At 43.8% G+C, this 20,259-nt stretch overlaps 1 protein-coding gene across 1 annotated transcript in view; it reads left to right on the top strand.

Annotated features, from left to right (window-relative positions):
* bcl10 (BCL10 immune signaling adaptor) overlaps window positions 1–20,128 on the top strand; it is a 31,007-nt gene extending 10,879 nt beyond the window's left edge. The window contains exons 2-3 of the mRNA XM_069939399.1: window positions 11,733–12,018; window positions 15,385–20,128. Coding sequence (XP_069795500.1) covers window positions 11,733–12,018; window positions 15,385–15,755 — 657 coding nt within the window. The 3' untranslated portion in view covers window positions 15,756–20,128. The remainder of the gene's footprint in view (window positions 1–11,732; window positions 12,019–15,384) is intronic.
* The last annotated feature ends 131 nt before the right edge of the window (window positions 20,129–20,259 follow it).

Genomic DNA, 20,259 nt, shown 5'->3' with positions numbered 1-20,259 from the left:
GGAAATAAAATGTACTAGGTATGGGATGTCTAGCTGGACTCCCCGCAAAACAAGTTTCCCCACTGTACCGTGGTGCTTGTGACAATAAACTTGAACTCACACTAGAGAATGCTGGAAATGCTCAGCAGGTCGGGCAGGATATGTGGGGAGAGGATCAGTCTCCGTGGAACAGGGACAAGGTTCGCATGAAAAGGCACGATAATTTCTTCAGTAAAGCTCGAATAACCTGCTTGGCGATAGTATTAAAATTCCGATGTTTGGCATCTGACTTGCTGGGGTTTGTTTGAAGGTTCAGGGTTCCCTTTATTGTCACATAACAATACATAAAAATGTAACACACATGATGTACTTCAGCTTTTCTCTGCTGTAAGGCAAACAAAGAGTCGCTGTGAGCATTGCCCGGTGCCCCGAACAATAGTAGAAAGAGAAGCAAGCGAGAGTCCCTTCAGAGACACTGAGTGTCCGTGGATTCACCTCCCACAGCTTCTGCAGCTACACAGACTCCTGTTCGATCCATCGGCTGCCCGGGCTCCAGATCCGAACACTCTGAAAGCCTTCAGCGCCCGAGGCCCATTGGGAGCCCTTCTTGCCTTCAGCACCTCTCGAATCTCAGTTCCAATACCTGGTTCCCATGAGCCAGTTGCTCGCAGCCCAGTATGAGTCTTTCTGCCACTGAGCCCCTCACTGGTCCTCTACCATGGTCTTTGTCCTATCAGGACATCTCTTCGGCTTTTTGTTTCTGGTGCTCTGCGCCGGTCCACTGTTCCCCTGGAGTCTGCAACACCTCACGGTGCGCTGCCCAGCGGGGGCACCGCTGTCTCGGACACAGACCCTGCGGTCGCAAGATTTTAAAAGAAGTGCAGTTTGTTCCATTAATAGGCCGTTTAAAGCCTGAATGGAGCCATCAGCATCATGACCGGGCAGTAGAACCCTGCGAAGCAGCACTGTGTCTCTGCTTCCCCCTCTCCCTGTTACAGCAGCTCTGCCATTTTGTTTTTCCTGCTCTCCCTTTAAACCAAACTGATTGTGTTTGCCAAACTCCACATATCCTCACTGGAAAGTTGATCAAAATGTTGGGGAACCTGGGGACAAAGTGCTGGATTGATCATAATAACTTCTAATTGTTGGCGCGGTTGGCGTAGCGGTTAGCAAAACGCTGTTACCATGCAAGCGATCGGAACCGGGTTTCAAATCCCGTGCTGTCTGTAAGAAGTTTGTTTTTTTTTTAAAAAAATTTATTTTTCACACTATAAACCACATTGATCAAGATACATACATTTTCCTTTTCAAATATATACAGTGTCGTTTTCTCCCCCCCTCCCTCTTCCCATCCCACCCTCCCTATCTCCCCTCCCATTCATTTAAAGTTCAGAATCTAAGATACATTAAACCCCTCAAACAATGTTGTCACTCAATAAAAACAAACAAGAAATTCCACTGAGTCAATTCTTTTCATTCCCTTCTCCTTCTGTCATTTTAGGTGGTAGATGTCCCCGGTAGGTTTTCTCCATTGTGCTTCATGTATGGCTCCCATATTTGTTCAAATATTGTAATATTATTTCTTAAGTTATATGTTATTTTTTCTAATGGAATACATTTATTCATTTCTATATACCATTGTTGTATTCTCAAGTTATCTTCTAATTTCCAGGCTGACATAATACATTTTTTTGCTACAGCTAAGGCTATCCTAACAAATCTTTTTTGTGCTCCATCCAAATCAAGTCCAAATTCTTTGTTTTTTATGTTACTTAGGAGGAAGATCTCTGGGTTTTTTGGTATATTGCTTTCTGTAATTTTATTTAATATCTGGTTTAGATCTTCCCAAAATTTTTTCACTTTCTCACATGTCCAGATTGCATGAATTAAATATAGAAACATAAAAGATAGGAGCAGGAGTAGGTCATTCGACCCTTCAAGCCTGCTCCGCCATTCAACGAGATCATGGCTGATCTTAAAGTTCAGTACCCCGTCCCCGCCTTCTCTCCGTAACCTTTAATACCCTTATACTGAAGAAATAGATCTAATTCCCTCTTAAATATATTTAATGAACCTGCCTCTACTGCCCTCTGTGGCAATGAATTCCACAGATTCACCACCCTCTGGGTAAAGAAATTCCTCCTCATCTCGGTCCTAAATGGTTTGCCTATTATCCTCAAACCATGGCCCCGGGTTGTTGTTCCCATTTCCTTTTTACAGCGAAAACATCTGTCAGATACTGTTGGGTCCCATTTATTTAACTTTTAAGGTGTAATGTATAGCCTGTGTATCCAGTTATATTGTATCATACGTAACCTCGTATTTATTGTATTTCTCATAGTTCCGGAGCATAACTTCTCCCATGTTTCCTTCTTTATCTTTATGTTTAGATCTTGTTCCCATTTTTGTTTAGTTTTACTATTTGTTTCCTCATTCTCCTTTACTTGTAATTTAATATACATATTTGTTATAAATCTTTTGATTATCATTGTATCTGTAATCACATATTCAAAGTTACTTCCCTCTAGTAACCTCAGACTGCTTCCCAATTTGTCCTTCAAGTAGGATTTCAGTTGGTAATGTGCCAACACTGTATCGTGAGTTATATTATATTTATTCTTCATTTGTTCAAAGGATAGTAATTTATTTCCTGAAAAGCAATTTTCTATTCTTTTGATCCCTTTTTTCTCCCATTCTCTAAAGGAAAGGTTATCTATTGTAAAAGGGAGTAACTGATTTTGCGTCAGTATTAGTTTTGGTAGTTGGTGATTTGTTTTATTCCTTTCTACATGAATCTTCTTCCAAATATTGAGCAGATGATGTAATACTGGAGAATTCCTACGTTGTACCAATTTTTCATCCCATTTATATAATATATGTTCGGGTATCTTCTCCCCTATTTTATCTAGTTCTAATCTAGTCCAATCTGGCTTTTCCCTTGTTTGATAAAAATCTGATAGGTATCTTAATTGTGCGGCTCTATAATAATTTTTAAAGTTTGGCAGTTGTAAGCCTCCTTGTTTATACCATTCTGTTAATTTATCTAGTGCTATCCTCGGTTTCCCTCCTTTCCATAAAAATTTCCTTATTATTTTCTTTAACTCCTTGAAGAATTTCTCCGCAAAGTGTATTGGCAATGCCTGAAATAGGTATTGTAACCTTGGGAAAATGTTCATTTTAATACAGCTTATCCTTCCTATTAGTGTTAGTGGTAAGTCTTTCCAATGCTCTAAGTCGTCCTGTAATTTTTTTCATTAGTGGATAATAATTGAGTTTATATAGATGGCCGAGGTTTTTATTTATTTGTATATCTAGGTATCGTATTGCTTGCATTTGCCATCTGAATGGTGATTCTTTGTTAAATTTTGAGAAATCCGCATTATTCATTGGCATTGCTTCACTTTTCTTTGCATTAATCTTGTATCCTGACACTTCTTCATATTCCTTCAATTTCTTATGTAATTCTTTTATTGATATTTCTGGTTCTATTAAGTATATTATAACGTCATCTGCAAATAAACTGATTTTATATTCCTTGTCTTTTATTTTTATCCCTTTTATTTTATTTTCTGTTCTTATCAGTTCTGCTAGTGGTTCTATGGCTAACGCGAACAATAAGGGCAATAGTGGGCATCCCTGCCTTGTTGATCTGCTTAAGTTAAATTGTTTTGATATATCCATTTACTGTCACTTTCGCCAATGGCCCCTTATATAATGCTTTAATCCAATTAATATATTTCTCTGGCAAACTGAATTTTTGTAGTACTTTGAATAAATAATTCCATTCTACTCTGTCAAAGGCCTTCTCTGCGTCTAAAGCAACCGCTACTGTTGGAGCTTTATTTCCTTCTACTGCATGAATTAAGTTAATAAATTTACAAATATTGTCTGTTGTTCGTCTTTTTTTAATAAATCCAGTTTGGTCTAGATTTACTATTTTTGGTACATAGTCAGCTAATCTGTTTGCTAATAGTTTAGCTATTATCTTATAATCTGTGCTAAGTAAAGATATTGGTCTATATGACGCTGGTGTGAGTGGATCTTTCCCTGTCTTTGGTATTACTGTAATTATTGCTGTTTTGCATGAATCTGGTAAGCTTTGTGTTTTATCAATCTGGTTGATTACTTCCAGGAGGGGAGGAATTAATAAGTCTTTAAATGTTTTATAGAATTCTATTGGGAATCCATCCTCTCCTGGTGTTTTATTATTTGGTAGTTTTTTTATTATCTCTTGTATTTCTACTATTTCAAATGGTTCTGTTAATTTATTTTGTTCCTCTATTTGTAATTTTGGTAGTTCAATTTTAGTTAAAAATTCATCTATTTTCCCTTCTTTCCCTTCGTTTTCAGTTTGGTATAATTGTTTGTAGAATTCTCTGAAGTTTTCATTAATCTCCGTTGGATTATATGTGATTTGTTTGTCTTTTTTCCTTGATGCCAATACCATTTTCTTAGCTTGTTCTGTCTTAAGCTGCCATGCTAGAATTTTGTGCGTTTTTTCCCCGAGTTCATAATATTTCTGTTTTGTCTTCATTATGTTCTTCTCCACCTTATATGTTTGTAGTGTTTCATATTTTATTTTTTATCTGCCAATTCTCTTCTTTTAGTTGTATCTTCCTTCATTGCTAATTCTTTTTCTATATTTACTATTTCCCTTTCCAACTGCTCTGTTTCCTGATTGTAGTCCTTCTTCATCTTGGTTACATAACTTATTATTTGCCCTCTGATGAACGCTTTCATTGCGTCCCATAGTATAAACTTGTCTTTCACTGATTCCGTATTTATTTCAAAGTACATTTTAATTTATCTTTCAATTAATTCTCTAAAATCCTGTCTTTTAAGTAGCATGGAGTTTAATCTCCATCTATACATTCTTGGAGGGATGTCCTCTAACTCTATTGTCAATATGAGGGGTGAGTGGTCCGATAATATTCTAGCTTTATATTCTGTTTTCCTAACTCTGTCTTGCATATGAGCTGATAACAGGAATAGGTCTATTCTTGAGTATATTTTATGTCTACCCGAATAATATGAATATTCCTTTTCCTTTGGGTGTTGTTTCCTCCATATCCAAAAGTTGCATTTCTTGCATTGATTTAATTATAAATTTGGTTACTTTGTTCTTTTTTTTAGTTTTTTTTCCAGTTTTATCCATGTTTGAATCCAAATTAAGGTTGAAATCCCCTCCTATTAGTATGTTCCCTTGCGTGTCTGCTATCTTCAAAAAAATATCTTGCATAAATTTTTTATTTTCTTCGTTAGGTTGAGTAAATTCCAATACATTGAGTAAATTCCAAAACTCCGAATATATTTGACATTTTATCATTACATATCTCCCTGCTGGATCTATTATTTCCTCTTCTATTTTAATTGGCACATTTTTATTGATTAATATAGCTACTCCTCTTGCTTTTGAATTATATGACGCTGCTGTTATATGTCCTACCCAGTCTCTCTTTAATTTCTTGTGCTCCATTTCAGTTAAATGTGATTCTTGCACAAATGCTATATCATTTTTTTCTTTTTTCAGTAAATTTAGCAGTTTCTTCCTTTTGATTTGGTTATGTATTCCGTTAATATTTAAAGTCATATAGTTCAACATAGCCATTTCATACTTTGTTTATCTTCCCTTTCCGTTTCCTCATCATCACCTTTCCTTCTTATCCATTTCTGCTTTCTTTTTTTGAACACTATAAGACAACATTTCTAAAACATCAAACATTTCCCTTATTCTCTTATCTAAAATTTCTTTAACCCCACTATCCCCTCACCTTCCTGAGTTGCCCTTTATCCCTTGTCGGGCAACCACATCTCCCCTCTCCATTTGGATTTGCGAATTCACTCGCAAGCGTCAACTGATTTCGCAGTGACCGTAACTCCTCCCCACCCAGCCCCCCCAGAAAAGATTCCAATTTTCATATATAACAAAGGTCACTCTCTTAATTACCTCCTTACTTCCTCTTCCCTTTCTTTCGCTTATTAATTCTTATCTATACTCTATATATTTTCCTTTAAATACGCATACACTCATGTACACACATATATACATACACACACACATATATATATATATATATATATATATATATACACCCATATACACACATACATATAGTTCGTGGTCATTTTTGCTCTCCTTACATGTCTTCATCTCTCTGTCTGTCTTGTAGTTGATCTACAAATTTTCGTGCTTCCTCCGGATCCGAGAATAGTCTGTTTTGCTGCCCTGGAATAACTATTTTAAGTACCGCTGGATACTTTAGCATAAATTTATATCCTTTTTTGCATAGGATCGCTTTTGTTGTATTAAACTCCTTTCTCTTCTTCAGGAGTTCAGAACTTATGTCTGGATAGAAAAAATTTTTTTGACCTTTGTATTCCAGTGGCTTTTTGTCTTCTCTTATTTTCTTCATTGCTTTCTCCAATATATTTTCTCTTGTTGTATATCTTAGGAATTTTACTAAAATGGATCTTGGTTTTTGTTGTGGCTGTGGTTTAGGGGCTAATGTTCTATGTGCCCTTTCTATTTCTATTTCTTCCTGTAATTCTGGTCTTCCTAGGACCCTGGGGATCCAATCTTTTACAAATTCTCTCATATTCTTGCCTTCTTCATCTTCCTTAAGGCCCACTATCTTTATATTATTTCTTCTATTATAATTTTCCATTATATCTATCTTCTGAGCTAACAGCTCTTGTGTCTCTTTAACTTTTTTTATTAGATTCTTCTAATTTCTTTTTTAAGTCCTCTACTTCCATTTCTATGGCTGTTTCTCGTTCTTCCACCTTGTCCATTCTTTTTCCTATATCTGACATGACCATCTCTAATCTATTCATTTTTTCTTCTGTACTTTTAATTCTTTTTATTTCACTAAATTCTTGTGATTGCCATTCTTTTACAGATTCCATATATTCTTTAAAAAAAAAATTTCCATTGTCTTGCCTTTCCCTTCTTCTTCCATTTCTCTGTGTTCTTCTTCTTCTTCTTCTTCTTCCTCTGGGTTGGTCATCTGTTATTTCCTTGATGTCTTTTTACTCTCTTCTTTCTTGTTCTCGTTGTTTTCTATGTTCTCTTGTTGTGCTGTAGCTGTCATTCTCAGCTGTGGAGACCGACTCCTCAGCTGGTCCCCCCTCCCGTCAGTGTTTTTTTTGTCATGCGCATCACGAATGTGCGACTCCTCGCGCATGCGCGGTGGCGCACTTTTGCTGGGCTCCGCGAGCCATTTTTGTAGTCCCGAGCTCGGGACTTCGACTGACCTGAGGGAGCGGGCTTCTCTCTCCATGGCGGGCCTCCTCGGACAGGTAAGGCCTTCACCTTCTTCTTCCGATGTCTTTTCTTCTTCTCTTCTTCCCATTGCTTTCGACTTTTCTTTCTTCGCTGCCATTTTCTTCCCACCTTTACTTTCACTTTATTTTAATTTTCGTGTTTGTGCCTTTGTGTTTTCTGTTTTTTTTAAACTTTTCCGGAGAGGGCTGGAGTTCCCCGACCGGCCATTACTCCATCACGTGACTCCTCTCTGTAAGAAGTTTGTTCATTCTCCCTGTGCCTGCATGGGTTTTCCCCAGAAGGTCCAGTTTCCTCCCATCCTTTAAAATGTACTGGGGGTTGTTGGCTAATTGGGTGTAAATTAGGTGGCACAGACTCGTGGGCTGAAATGGCCTGTTACCGAGCTATATGCCTAAATTTAAATTAAACATTTAAAAATTTAGTCTGGAAACCCTGTCAGTCTGACACCCCAACATGCCGGATTAGCAGATCTTTTGTCTTTAATGTTGTCATCCTGTAAATAGAAGAGCTGGTGTTAAGGGAAGGAAGTTGGAAGGAAATTCATCTCTAAAGGAGGTGAATCTCTGGCATTCTCGACCTCCGAGGGTTGTGGAGGCTGCATTCATTGAGATGGGAATTACTGTGCGTTTATTTGCAGTGGTCCGAGAGTTTCTTGCCCATGACACGTTGCTCATCTCATCTTGGGTCGAGTGGCCTATTCCTGCCCCTCTGTCTTTGTGCTCTGGGTGCAGATCCTTCCATCTTCGTCATGCCTGTGGCCGGACCTCAAACTCACGCTGGTGCCTGTGAGCTATCTGCACCACACACAGGATATTGGTTTACAGGTGCAGCAGGCTATCAAGAAGGCAAATGGAACGTTGGCCTTCATTGCTGGAGGGATGACATTTAGGAGCAGGAAGGTTAAGCAGGAAGGTTATGCTGCAACTGTACAAGGTACTGATGAGGCCGCATCTGGATAACTGCGTGCGGTTCTGGTCTCCCTACTTGAGGAAGGATGTACTGGCTTTGGAGGTGGTGCAAGGAGGTTCATTCCAGAGATGAGGGGGTCGGTCTATGAGGAGAGATTGAGTCGTCTGGGACTGTACTCGCTGGAATTTAGAAGGATAAGAGGAAATCTTATAGAAACAGATAAAATTATGAAAGACATAGATAAGATTGAGGTTAGGTGAGTTGTTTCCAGACAGAGCCTCAAGATTGAGGACAAAGATGAGGAGAAACTGCTTTTCCCGGAGGGGGTTGAATCTGTGCAATTCACTGCTCATTGAAGACAAGGTTGGGTCATTTTTTACCTAGTTGGGGAAATAAGAGATATGGGGAAAAGGCAGGGAGATGAAGATTGGCTCATCATCAGATCAGCCATGATCACATTGAATAGCAGAGTAGGCTCGCTCCGACTCCTGCTTCTATTTCTAATGTTCGTATGTTGAGGATGCTCGAGGAATATGTCTGTTTCTGTCCGTATTTTCAGATATTACCAAGGTCATGTTCCCATTGCTGTCACCACCACTTCAGTACTGGTCTGGTAGGACTTTAAAGAGGAGGGTGTAGAGACTGGATCACTGGGGGTTTAAAGAGGAGGGGTGTGGAGACTGGATCAGTGGGGATTAAAGAGGAGGGGTGTGAAGACTAGATCAGTGGGGATTAAAGAGGAGGGGTGTGAAGACTAGATCAGTGGGGATTAAAGAGGAGGGGTGTGGAGACTGGATCACTGGGGATTTAAAGAGGAGGGGTGTGGTGACTGGATCACTCGGGGTTTAAAGAGGAGGGGTGTGGAGACTGGATCAGTGGGGATTAAAGAGGAGGGGTGTGAAGACTAGATCAGTGGGGATTAAAGAGGAGGGGTGTGAAGACTAGATCAGTGGGGATTAAAGAGGAGGGGTGTGGAGACTGGATCACTGGGGATTTAAAGAGGAGGGGTGTGGTGACTGGATCACTGGGGGTTTAAAGAGGAGGGGTGTGGTGACTGGATCACTGGGGGTTTAAAGAGGAGGGGTGTGGAGACTGGATCACTGGGGGTTTAAAGAGGAGGGGTGTGGTGACTGGATCACTGGGGGTTTAAAGAGGAGGGGTGTGGTGACTGGATCACTGGGGGTTTAAAGAGGAGGGGTGTGGAGACTGGATCACTGGGGGTTTAAAGAGGAGGGGTGTGGAGACTGGATCACTGGGGGTTTAAAGAGGAGGGGTGTGGAGACTGGATCAATGAGGGTTTAAAGAGGAGGGGTGTGGAGACTGGAGCACTGGGGGTTTAAAGAGGAGGGGTGTGGAGACTGGATCATTGGGGGGTTTAAAGAGGAGGGGTGTGGAGACTGGATCACTGGGGGTTTAAAGAGGAGGGGTGTGGTGACTGGATCACTGGGGGTTTAAAGAGGAGGGGTGTGGAGACTGGATCACTGGGGGTTTAAAGAGGAGGGGTGTGGAGACTGGATCAATGAGGGTTTAAAGAGGAGGGGTGTGGAGACTGGATCACTGGGGGTTTAAAGAGGAGGGGTGTGGAGACTGGATCAGTGGGGATTAAAGAGGAGGGGTGTGAAGACTAGATCAGTGGGGATTAAAGAGGAGGGGTGTGAAGACTAGATCAGTGGGGATTAAAGAGGAGGGGTGTGGAGACTGGATCACTGGGGATTTAAAGAGGAGGGGTGTGGTGACTGGATCACTGGGGGTTTAAAGAGGAGGGGTGTGGAGACTGGATCAGTGGGGATTAAAGAGGAGGGGTGTGAAGACTAGATCAGTGGGGATTAAAGAGGAGGGGTGTGAAGACTAGATCAGTGGGGATTAAAGAGGAGGGGTGTGGAGACTGGATCACTGGGGATTTAAAGAGGAGGGGTGTGGTGACTGGATCACTGGGGGTTTAAAGAGGAGGGGTGTGGTGACTGGATCACTGGGGGTTTAAAGAGGAGGGGTGTGGAGACTGGATCACTGGGGGTTTAAAGAGGAGGGGTGTGGTGACTGGATCACTGGGGGTTTAAAGAGGAGGGTGTGGTGACTGAATCACTGGGGGTTTAAAGAGGAGGGGTGTGGAGACTGGATCACTGGGGGTTTAAAGAGGAGCGGTGTGTAGAGTGAATCACTGGGAATTTAAAGAGGAGGGGTGTGGAGACTGGATCACTGGGGGTTTAAAGAGGAGGGGTGTGGAGTCTGGATCACTGGGGGTTTAAAGAGGAGGGGTGTGGAGACTGGAGCACTGGGGGTTTAAAGAGGAGGGGTGTGGAGACTGGATCACTGGGGGTTTAAAGAGGAGGGGTGTGGAGACTGGATCACTGGGGGTTTAAAGAGGAGGGGTGTGGAGACTGGATCACTGGGGGTTCAAAGAGGAGGGGTGTGGAGATTGGATCACTGGGGGTTTAAAGAGGAGGGGTGTGGTGACTGGATCACTGGAGGTTTAAAGAGGAGGGGTGTTGAGACTGGATCATTGGGGGGTTTAAAGAGGAGGGGTGTGGAGACTGGATCACTGGGGATTTAAAGAGGAGGGGTGTGGAGACTGGATCACTTGGGGTTTAAAGAGGAGGGGTGTGGAGACTGGATCACTGGGGGTTTAAAGAGGAGGGGTGTGGTGACTGGATCACTGGGGGTTTAAAGAGAAGGGGTGTGGAGACTGGATCACTGGGGGTTTAAAGAGGAGGGGTGTTGAGACTGGATCATTGGGGGGTTTAAAGAGGAGGGGTGTGGAGACTGGATCACTGGGGATTTAAAGAGGAGGGGTGTGGAGACTGGATCACTTGGGGTTTAAAGAGGAGTGGTGTGGAGACTGGATCACTGGGGATTTAAAGAGGTGTGTGTGGAGACTGGATCACTGGGGGTTTAAAGAGGAGGGGTGTGGAGACTGTATCACTGGGGATTTAAAGAGGAGGGGTGTGCAGATTGGATCATTGGGGGGTTTAAAGAGGAGGGGTGTGGAGACTGGATCGCTGGGGATTTAAAGAGGAGGGGTGTGGAGACTGGATCACTTGGGGTTTAAAGAGGAGTGGTGTGGAGACTGGATCACTGGGGATTTAAAGAGGTGTGTGTGGAGACTGGATCACTGGGGGTTTAAAGAGGAGGGGTGTGGAGACTGTATCACTGGGGATTTAAAGAGGAGGGGTGTGCAGATTGGATCACTGGGGAATTTAAAGAGGAGGGTGTGGAGACTGGATCACAGGGGGTTTTAAGAGGAGGGGTGTGGAGACTGGATCACTGGGGGTTTAAAGAGGAGGGGAAATGAATGTTTGAAAGATCAGGGGATTGATGATGAGGGAGAATTAGCAGAGAAGAAGATTCAAGGCCTAGGGCAGATCCTCCATGTTCACAGTGCATGGTGGATCAGGGTTAATGGGCTGAGTGGTCTCCTTCGCCAGTTTCCTTGTATTGTAGCCACAGGCGGAGATACCTGATTCTATAAAGAAGTGCACTGCTAAATGATGCGTGTCTTGTGTCCGAGCTGGCGGTGGGGGGGATGCCTGCCTCCATTCACGGGCGTCTGTTGTTCCCTCAGGCTCTGGAGAAGCTGCGGCCTTATCTCTGTGACAAAGTGATCGCTGAGAGGCACTTTGATTACCTGCGAGCCAAACGCATCCTGTCCAAGGAAGACACGGAAGAAATTTCCCACCAGGTTTCGAGCAGGCGCAAGGCGGGAAAGCTCTTGGATCATCTGACGGAAAACCCCAAAGGCCTTGACACTCTCATCAGTTCCATCCGACGAGAAGGAACCCAGAACTTCCTGGTCCAGAAGATAACCGATGAAGTTCAGAAAATTAAAAATGAGAAACTGTTCCAAAAAGGTAAATCTGTCTCGCTGGGGATTGGCCATGTAACAGGAGCAGGAGTCGGCTGTTCGGCCAGTCGAGCTTGCTCTGCCATTCAATGAGATCATGGCTGATCTGATGATTGGCTCATCTCCACCTTTTCCCCAGATCCCTTAATTCCTCTACCCTGTAGAAATCTACCCAAGCTTTGGACTCCCTTTCCCAGTTTTCGGGGACTACTAACAAGTGCATATACTCTGTGTCCCTGTTTTCTGAGACTGGTTTTATACCAGCAAGTACAGTCCCAGACGACTTAATCTCTCCTCATAGGCCGACCCCCTCATCCCTGGAATCAACTTGGTGAACCTCCATGACATCCCCTCCAAAGCCAGTCCATCCTCAAGTCAGGAGACCAGAACTGTCGACTGGTTTTCATCTCGCCTCCCAGTGGAAACATCATGCCTTCCACTATTTTATCTGTGCATGTCATTATTTTATACATTTCTAAAAGATTTTAATTTGGACATGCAGCACAGTAACAGGCCCTTTCGGCCCACGAGTCCATGCCGCCCAATTGACACAAAACCTCCCATATGTTTTGAACAGTGGGAGGAAACCGGAGCTCCCCCTCACCCGGGGAAAACCCACACAGACGTGGGGAAAATGTACAAACTCCTTACAGACAGCGTGGGACTTGAACCCCGGTCCTGATCAGTGGTGCTGTAACTGCTACGCCAATCGTGAGACCTTTAAGATCCCCTCTCATTCTTCTGAAACCCATGAGTTGCTTGTATCCATGCTATTACCATGGACAGGAGGGGCTGAATGGCCTCAGAACAGTTCAGCAGAGGAGCAGGCTATTCGGCCCATGATGTTTGGGCTGACTGTTATGCAAATGTACCTGCCACAGCCTTTCTTTTTAACGATGTTATTGGATCTCCTTCCATTGCCCCATTTGGCAGGGTGTTCCAGACACCCACCACTCTCTGTGTGTAAAATAAAAGCCCCGTAAATCTCTTTTAAACAACCCGACCCCCTCCCTGTACCTTAAAGCCAAGCATAAAGCACATATTATGTGCGTTTCCATCCTGGGAGAAAGACTCGGTCTACCCTATCGTGTCTCTGATAATTTTATAAATTTCTAGATCTCCCCTCAGTCTCCAGAGAAAACAACCCCAGTTGTCCCCATATCTCATACCCTCTAATTCTGGCAGCATCCAGCTGAACCTCTTCTGCACCTTCTCTAAAGCCTCCACATCCTTCCTGTAATGGGCCAACCAGCTCTACACACAGTACTCCACGTGTGGCTGAACCAACATTTTATACAGCTGCCACACACTTCCTGACTTTCACACTCAACACTCTGACCGATAAAATACCCCTTCTTTACCCCCGATCCATTTCTTCAAAGCATAAAACATTACAGCACAAAAACAGGCTCGTTTGGCCCTTCTACTCTGTGCTGAACTTATTTTTTGCCTAGTCCCACTGACCTGCACCCAGTCCATATCCCTCCATACTCCTCCTATCCATAGACCTGTCCAAATTCTTCTTAAATGTTATTGAGCCCCCATTCACCACTTCAGCTGGCAGCTCGTTCCACACCCCCACCACCCTCTGTGTGAAGAAGTTCCTCCTAAACTTTCCCCTTTCACCCTTAACCTATGTCCTCTGGTTTGTATCTCACCCACCCTCAGTGGAAAAAGCCGACCTACATTTACTCTGTCTGTCCCCCTCATAATTTTAAACACCTCGATCAAATCTCTTCTCAGTCTCCAACACTCCAGAGAATAAAGTCCTAACCTGTATAACCTTTCCCTGGAACTCAGTTCCTGAAGTCCAGGCAACATCCTAGTAAATCTTCTCTGCACTCTTTCTACCTTATTGATATCCTTCCTGTAGTTCAGTGACCAAAACTGCACACAATTCTCCAAATTTGGCCTCATCAATGTTTAATACAACTTTACCATAACATCCCAACTCCTGGACTCAATACTTTGACTTATGAAGGCCAAGATGGCAAAAGCTCTCTTTACCCTATCGACCTGTGATGCCACTTTCAGAGAATTATGTATCTGTATTCCCAGATTCCCCTGTTCTACCACACTCCTCAGTGCCTGACCATTCATCGTGTACGTTAGTGGTTCTCAACCTTTCTTTTTCCACTTACATACCAATTTGAGTAATCCTATACTGTCGCTGCTCAGTGATTAGATAAAGTTTGAAAAGCACTGTTTTAATTGTCCCTCATTGACTTGTCATGTGCATGGTTTCAGAACTCCAAAGGAAATGGGCCAATGACCATTTCTCTCAAGCAAAATATTTCAGTAACAATTGGGTCTAGAGCTGTGATTCTCAACCTTCCCTTCCCACCCACATCCCTTACTAATTATAGAGCACCAATGGCATAGGGATTACTTAAAGTGTGATGTGAGTGTAAAGAAAAAGGTTGAGAACCACTGATATACGTCCTTTCTTGGTTTGTCCTTCCAAAATGCAACACCTCACACTTGTCTGCATTAAATTCCATCTGCCATTTTTCAGTCCATTTTCCAGCTGGTCCAGATCCCTCCGCAGCTTTGAAAACCTTCGACATTGTCCACAACACGTCCAATCTTAGTGTCATCTGCAAACTTGATCTAATTTACCACGTTTTCATCCAGATCATTGATATAGATGACAAACGACAATGGTCCCAACACTGATCCCTGAGGCACCACTAGACACAGGCCTCCAGTCTGAGAAGCATCATCCACCACCACTCTCTGGCTTCTCCCATCCAGCTATTGTCAAATCCAGTTCATCCCTTCACCATGAATACCCAGCGTCTGAACCTTCCTGACTAACCTCCCATGTGAGTCCTTGTCAAACGCCTTACTAAAGTCCATGTAGACAACATGTGCGGCCTTTCCTTAATCAACCCTCCTGATAACCTCTTTGAAAAACTCTATAAACTTGACCTACCACACACAAAGCCTTGTTGATTATCTCTACTCAGTCCTCGGCTATCCAAATAATTGTATATCTGATCTCTTCAGAATCAGAACTAATGGTCATGATCAAGTCACAAAACACAAAAGTCTCAAACACCTTCCAATAACTTACCTTCTCAGATACTACCGATCACTGTTACTTTCAGGGAACTAAGAATTTGTGCCTCAAGATCCCTCTGTACGGGGCTTCTGTAACTGTACACGTTCCCCATACATTTGACCTCCCAAAGTGCCACACCTCCCACTTGTCTGCCTCAAGCCCCATCTGCCATTTCTCTGCCCATGTCTCCCACAGGCCTAAGCCCCGCTATGTCTTTTGCCAACCTTCCTCGCTGCCTACAATCTACCGATGTTGGTGCTGTTCACACACCGACTGGTCTCTTAATTTCGTGATTTTCTCTCCTTCCAGGAGCTTTCTCAAGCAGCTGCGGTGATCTGGAAGATGTGGCCCAGACAAACAACCTGTCCAGGTTCTCCTCAACGGAGTCCAATGGCTCAAAGGGGATGGAGGCTAACATTCTGTTCCACCCTGAGGGAGAGTTCAGCCCTGAGCCGTCAGCATCGCCGATTCTGTCTCCTCTAGATCTACAATCCACCTCGCCACTGGTGAAGACGTCGGTGACCAGCGTCGCAGAAACCATGCCCTCTACGTTGACCCTTCCCAGGCCGGGAGAACTTGGAGCTCCCCCTCTCCCTCCCCAGCTCCAGACTGAATCGGCTGCTGCCTGCAGCAGCCCCAGTGACTCCGAGATTTTACCCTTGAGGTCACGCTCTTACTGATCTTCTCCTTATCCCGACCGATCGACAAGGGAGGAGGTTTCTCAACCCGGCTGCAGATTTTGTGTTGGAATCGTGCAGATCTTGAGGGGGTGTGATGACATTATTCTAACACTTGCTGTATTAGGCATTCCAGGCACATGGATGTCAGAAAAATAGAAGCTTCTGGATGTGAGGGAGATTTAGAATCAGAGGTTTTCAACCTAATTTTTTCCACTCACCTACCACCTTAAATAATCCCTTAGTAACCACAGAGCATCCTTTGCCATAGGTGTTCTGTAGTTAATAAGGGATTTCTTAAGGTGGTATGTGAATGGGGGAAAAAGGTTGAGAATCACTGGTTTAGATTGTTTAGGTTTATATGGGTCAGCAAAACATTGTGGGCTGAAGGGCCTGAACTGTGCTGGAATGTTCCATGTGAAGCACAAAGGTTTGCAGATGCTGTGATTGTAGTAAAAACCTAGTGAAATGCTGCAGGAACGTCTGCTTATTCCTTGAAGAAGGGCTCAGGCCCAAAATGTCGGCAATGTATCTTTGTCTCTTATGAATGCTGAAAAGACCGGCTGAGTTCCTCCCAACATTTGGAATGTTTTACGTTCTATTATCTGGTTTAGTAAAACCACTGAAATGCTGAAGGAACTCGGCCGGTCTCACAGTGTCCATGGGTAAAGATGTGACCCTGACGTTTTGGGTCTGAGCCCTTTGTCGAGGCCTGCCTGCTTTATGCTCGTGCCCTGAGGAAGGGCTCAGGCTTGAAAACTCGGTAATATTTCCTTATCTCCCATGGACACTGTGAGACCAGCCGAGTTCCTCCGGCAACTCTGTCTTTTTTTTAAATACACTCACGGCGTCTGCAGACCTTGCATTCTGATGTGGAAGTGATTTGGTTTTTCAAGGAGTTGTGGTAAATAGTACCCTCAAGGCTGATACTCAGGTAGATGGTGTGGTGAAGAAGGCATTTGGAATGTTGGCCTTCATAAATCGGAGTATTGAATTCAAGAGTAGGGAGGTTATGATGACATTGTACAAGGCATTGGTGAGGCCAAATTTGGAGTACTGTGTACAGTTTTGGTCACCAAATTATAGGAAAGATATAAAGAAAATAGAGAGAGTGCAGAGAAGGTTCACGAGAATGTTGACAGGATTTCAGGGTCTGAGTTACAGGGAAAGGTTGTGCAGACTGGGGCTTTTTTTTCTGGAGCGTAGAAGATTGAGAGGGGACTTGATAGAGGTGTTTAAGATTTTAAAAGGGACAGACAGAGTAAACGTGGATAGGCTTTTTCAATGAAGAAAGGGGGAGATTCAAACGAGAGGACATGGTTTAAGATTGAAGGGGGAAAATTATAAGGGGAACATGAGTGGAAATTTCTTTACGCAAAGGGTGGTGGGGATGTGGAATGAGCTTCCGACAGACGTGGTCGAGGCGGGATCATTGGTTACATTTAAGGAAAGACTAGATAGTTACATGGATAGGAGAGGACTGGAGGGGTATGGACCGGGTGCTGGTCAGTGGGACTAGGAGGGTGGGGATTTGCTACGGCATGGACTAGTGGGGCCGAACTGGCCTGTTCTGTGCTGTGTGGTTATATGGTTATATGGTTAACCATATAACCAGATGCTCTGGAACGGGGGAATTGGTGAGCTGGCGGTTGTCACTTGCACTCTACCTGGAATGCTTCGCACTTTGCAGCTTCCACAGTGGGTTGGTTTAAATTTAAATTTTTAAAAACATTTTGACACACATCACAGTAACAGGCCCTTTCAGTCCACAAGCCCATGCTGCTCAATTACACACAATTAACCTACGTACTCGGTACGTTTCGAACAGTGGGAGGAACCCTGAGCCCCCAGGGAAAAGCGGTGCAGACACGGGAAGAACATATACACTCCTTACAGATAGCGTGGGATTTGTACCCCGGCCCTGTTCGCTGGCGCTGTAACAGCTTTGAGCTAACTGTGCCACCCCATTCCAAAATCCTTCCCTGTAGCTTTTATCACAGTAACTTGAGTTGCTTGACAACTGGTCTGTGCTCAGGCAGGTCCAGACCAGTTATGTTAACTCACATGGTATGCATATTTTGGAGGTGAGTGGTTGATGCAAATTTCCATGAACTCCCATGGTCATTTGGATCTTGGGAAGGTTTTACATGAGGTAAAAATCAAGTCAGACTGATTGTTTGGAATTCACGCTCGACGAGTGCCGGGCGCAGTTCAAACCCAACATCAGGGAGGGTGCAGGTTTCATTTACAGGGCCACGACACCTCCTTGGGCTTTCCACACCACCTTGACTGGGAAATATAACCTTACAACAATTACAGCACAGAAACAGGCCAGTTCCTGGGAGCCTCAGTCTCGTTCAGCAAACCTCCTACCCACTTGTCTCGCCACAGAGTCCCCAATCATTGCATTGTCGCTCTCCTCTTCTCCCTTCTGAGCCAAAGTGGGGGGGGGGGGCAGGGGGGTGGTGGCAGCCTCTGCACCGGAGACATAACCACCTCGACTTGTCACTTGTAGGCCCCCATCAACAGTATCCAAATCAGTATACGTGTTATTGATGGGAACAGCCACGGGGGTTCTCTTCCCTTCCTTCTCCTGGCAGCACCCAGCTACCTGCCTCCTGTCCCTCTGCCGTCGGTGTTCTGTGATTAGTAAGGGATTGCTTCAGCTGGGATGTGAGTGGGAAGGGAAGGTGGAGAATCACTGCTCTAGACCCAATTGTCACTGAAATATTTGGCTTGAGAAAAATGGTCATTGGCCCATTTCCTTTGGAGTTCTGAAACCGTGCACATAACGAGTCAATGAGGGACGATTAAAACAGTGGTTTTCAAACTTTTTCTTTCCACTCACATCCCACTTTAAGTATTCCCTATGCCATCGGTTCTCTGTGATTAGTAAGGGATTGTTTAAGGTAGGATGTGGGTGGAAAGAAAAAATTTGAAAACCACTTGTTTTAATCGTCCCTCATTGACTCGTCATGTGGACAGTTTCAGAACTCCAAAGGAAATGGGCCAATGACCATTTTTCTCAAGCCAAATATTTCAGTAACAATTGGGTCTAGAGCAGTGGTTCTCAACTTCCCTTCCCATCCACATCCCACCTTAAGTAACCCCTTACTAATCACTGAGCACCGAGGGATTACTTAAAGTGGGATGTGAGTGGAAAGAAAAAGGTTGAGAACCACTGGTCTATATGAATGAGCTCTGTGCTTTTGGGGAACATGTTTGAAGATATTGTTACTCAACGGTAAATCCAAGGCTATTGTTCAAACCTTCTGGTTCAAAAGCTGAAGGTGATATGATTCATCTACATTAAATTTTAGCAAATACCAAGTTCCTGTACCGAGATACAGTGTCAGAGGTGAGCGGCCCAGTTAGACATCTCATACGTGCTACAAGGAAAGCTAAGGACAGAGTTACAGAAAGAGGTCCGTGGTGGCACAGCAAAGGCAGCATAATTTTACTATTTTGGGGTCATGCAGGAGTCTGATAACAGCAGGAACGAAACTGCCTTTGAATCTATGGCTGCGAGATTTCGCACTCGTGAATCTTCTTCCCGATGGGAATGAACTGAAGAGAGTGTGGCCGGGGTGGGATGAGTTTTATAATATTTAAAATGTTCTAAAGATTTAGACATACTGGCCCTTCTGCCCCACAATCCCGTGCTGCCCAATTACACCCAATTAATCTACACTCCCCCGTATGTTTCGAACAGAGGGAGGAAACCAGAGCCTCTGGGGGAAAACCCACGCAGACACAGGGAGAACGTACAAACTCCTTACAGACATTGCGGTACTCAAACCCCAGTCCCGATTGCTGGCGCTGTAATGGCGTTTGGTTCACCACTTCACCAACCGTGCTGCCCCAGTCCCGTTGACATAGTCTCGGCCAACTTCCCTGTACCATTCATTTAAAATTCTTCACACACCAAATCCCATTTCCCCCACATCCCCCCTTTCATTTTCCTAGAGTTGTGGGGGCCTGAAATGCCTTGCCGGGATATGGTGGTGGAGACTGGAACATTAGGGGCATTTAAGAGACTCTTACACAGGCACATGGATGGAACAAACATAAAGGACTACGGGATAGGGAGGGGGTTAGTACTTTTTTTAAGGAAAGAATATATGGGTTCGCACAACATCGAGGGCTGAAGAGCCAGTATTGGGCTGTCGTGTTCTATGTTGTAACAGTTAACTCTGGTTTCCAAGTCTGGGAATGTATTGATTTGCAATGATCACTACTCATTTCTGTGTTTGAGCTGCACCGATTTGTAAAGTATCGATGAACAATTCTGTGCCTTGTACACAATCTTAATATGTAGCTGGTGTCAAATGGTGGTGGGGATTTGATTGGTTGCAATAAAAATCTCTTTCATTGTTCCTTGTTCTGATTGTATTTCTCCAGAACGAACGGGTTCTGTTCATCTAGTGGAAAATTAAACTTTTAAACCAGTGATTCTCAACCTTTCCCTTCCCACTCACATCCCAGCTTAAGCAACCCCTTACTAATC

Source organism: Narcine bancroftii, chromosome 5, assembly GCF_036971445.1.
Source record: "Narcine bancroftii isolate sNarBan1 chromosome 5, sNarBan1.hap1, whole genome shotgun sequence".
NCBI lineage: Eukaryota > Metazoa > Chordata > Chondrichthyes > Torpediniformes > Narcinidae > Narcine > Narcine bancroftii.
Note: the sequence above shows the minus strand (reverse complement) of the source record. Positions and strands in the feature narration are given on the sequence as shown.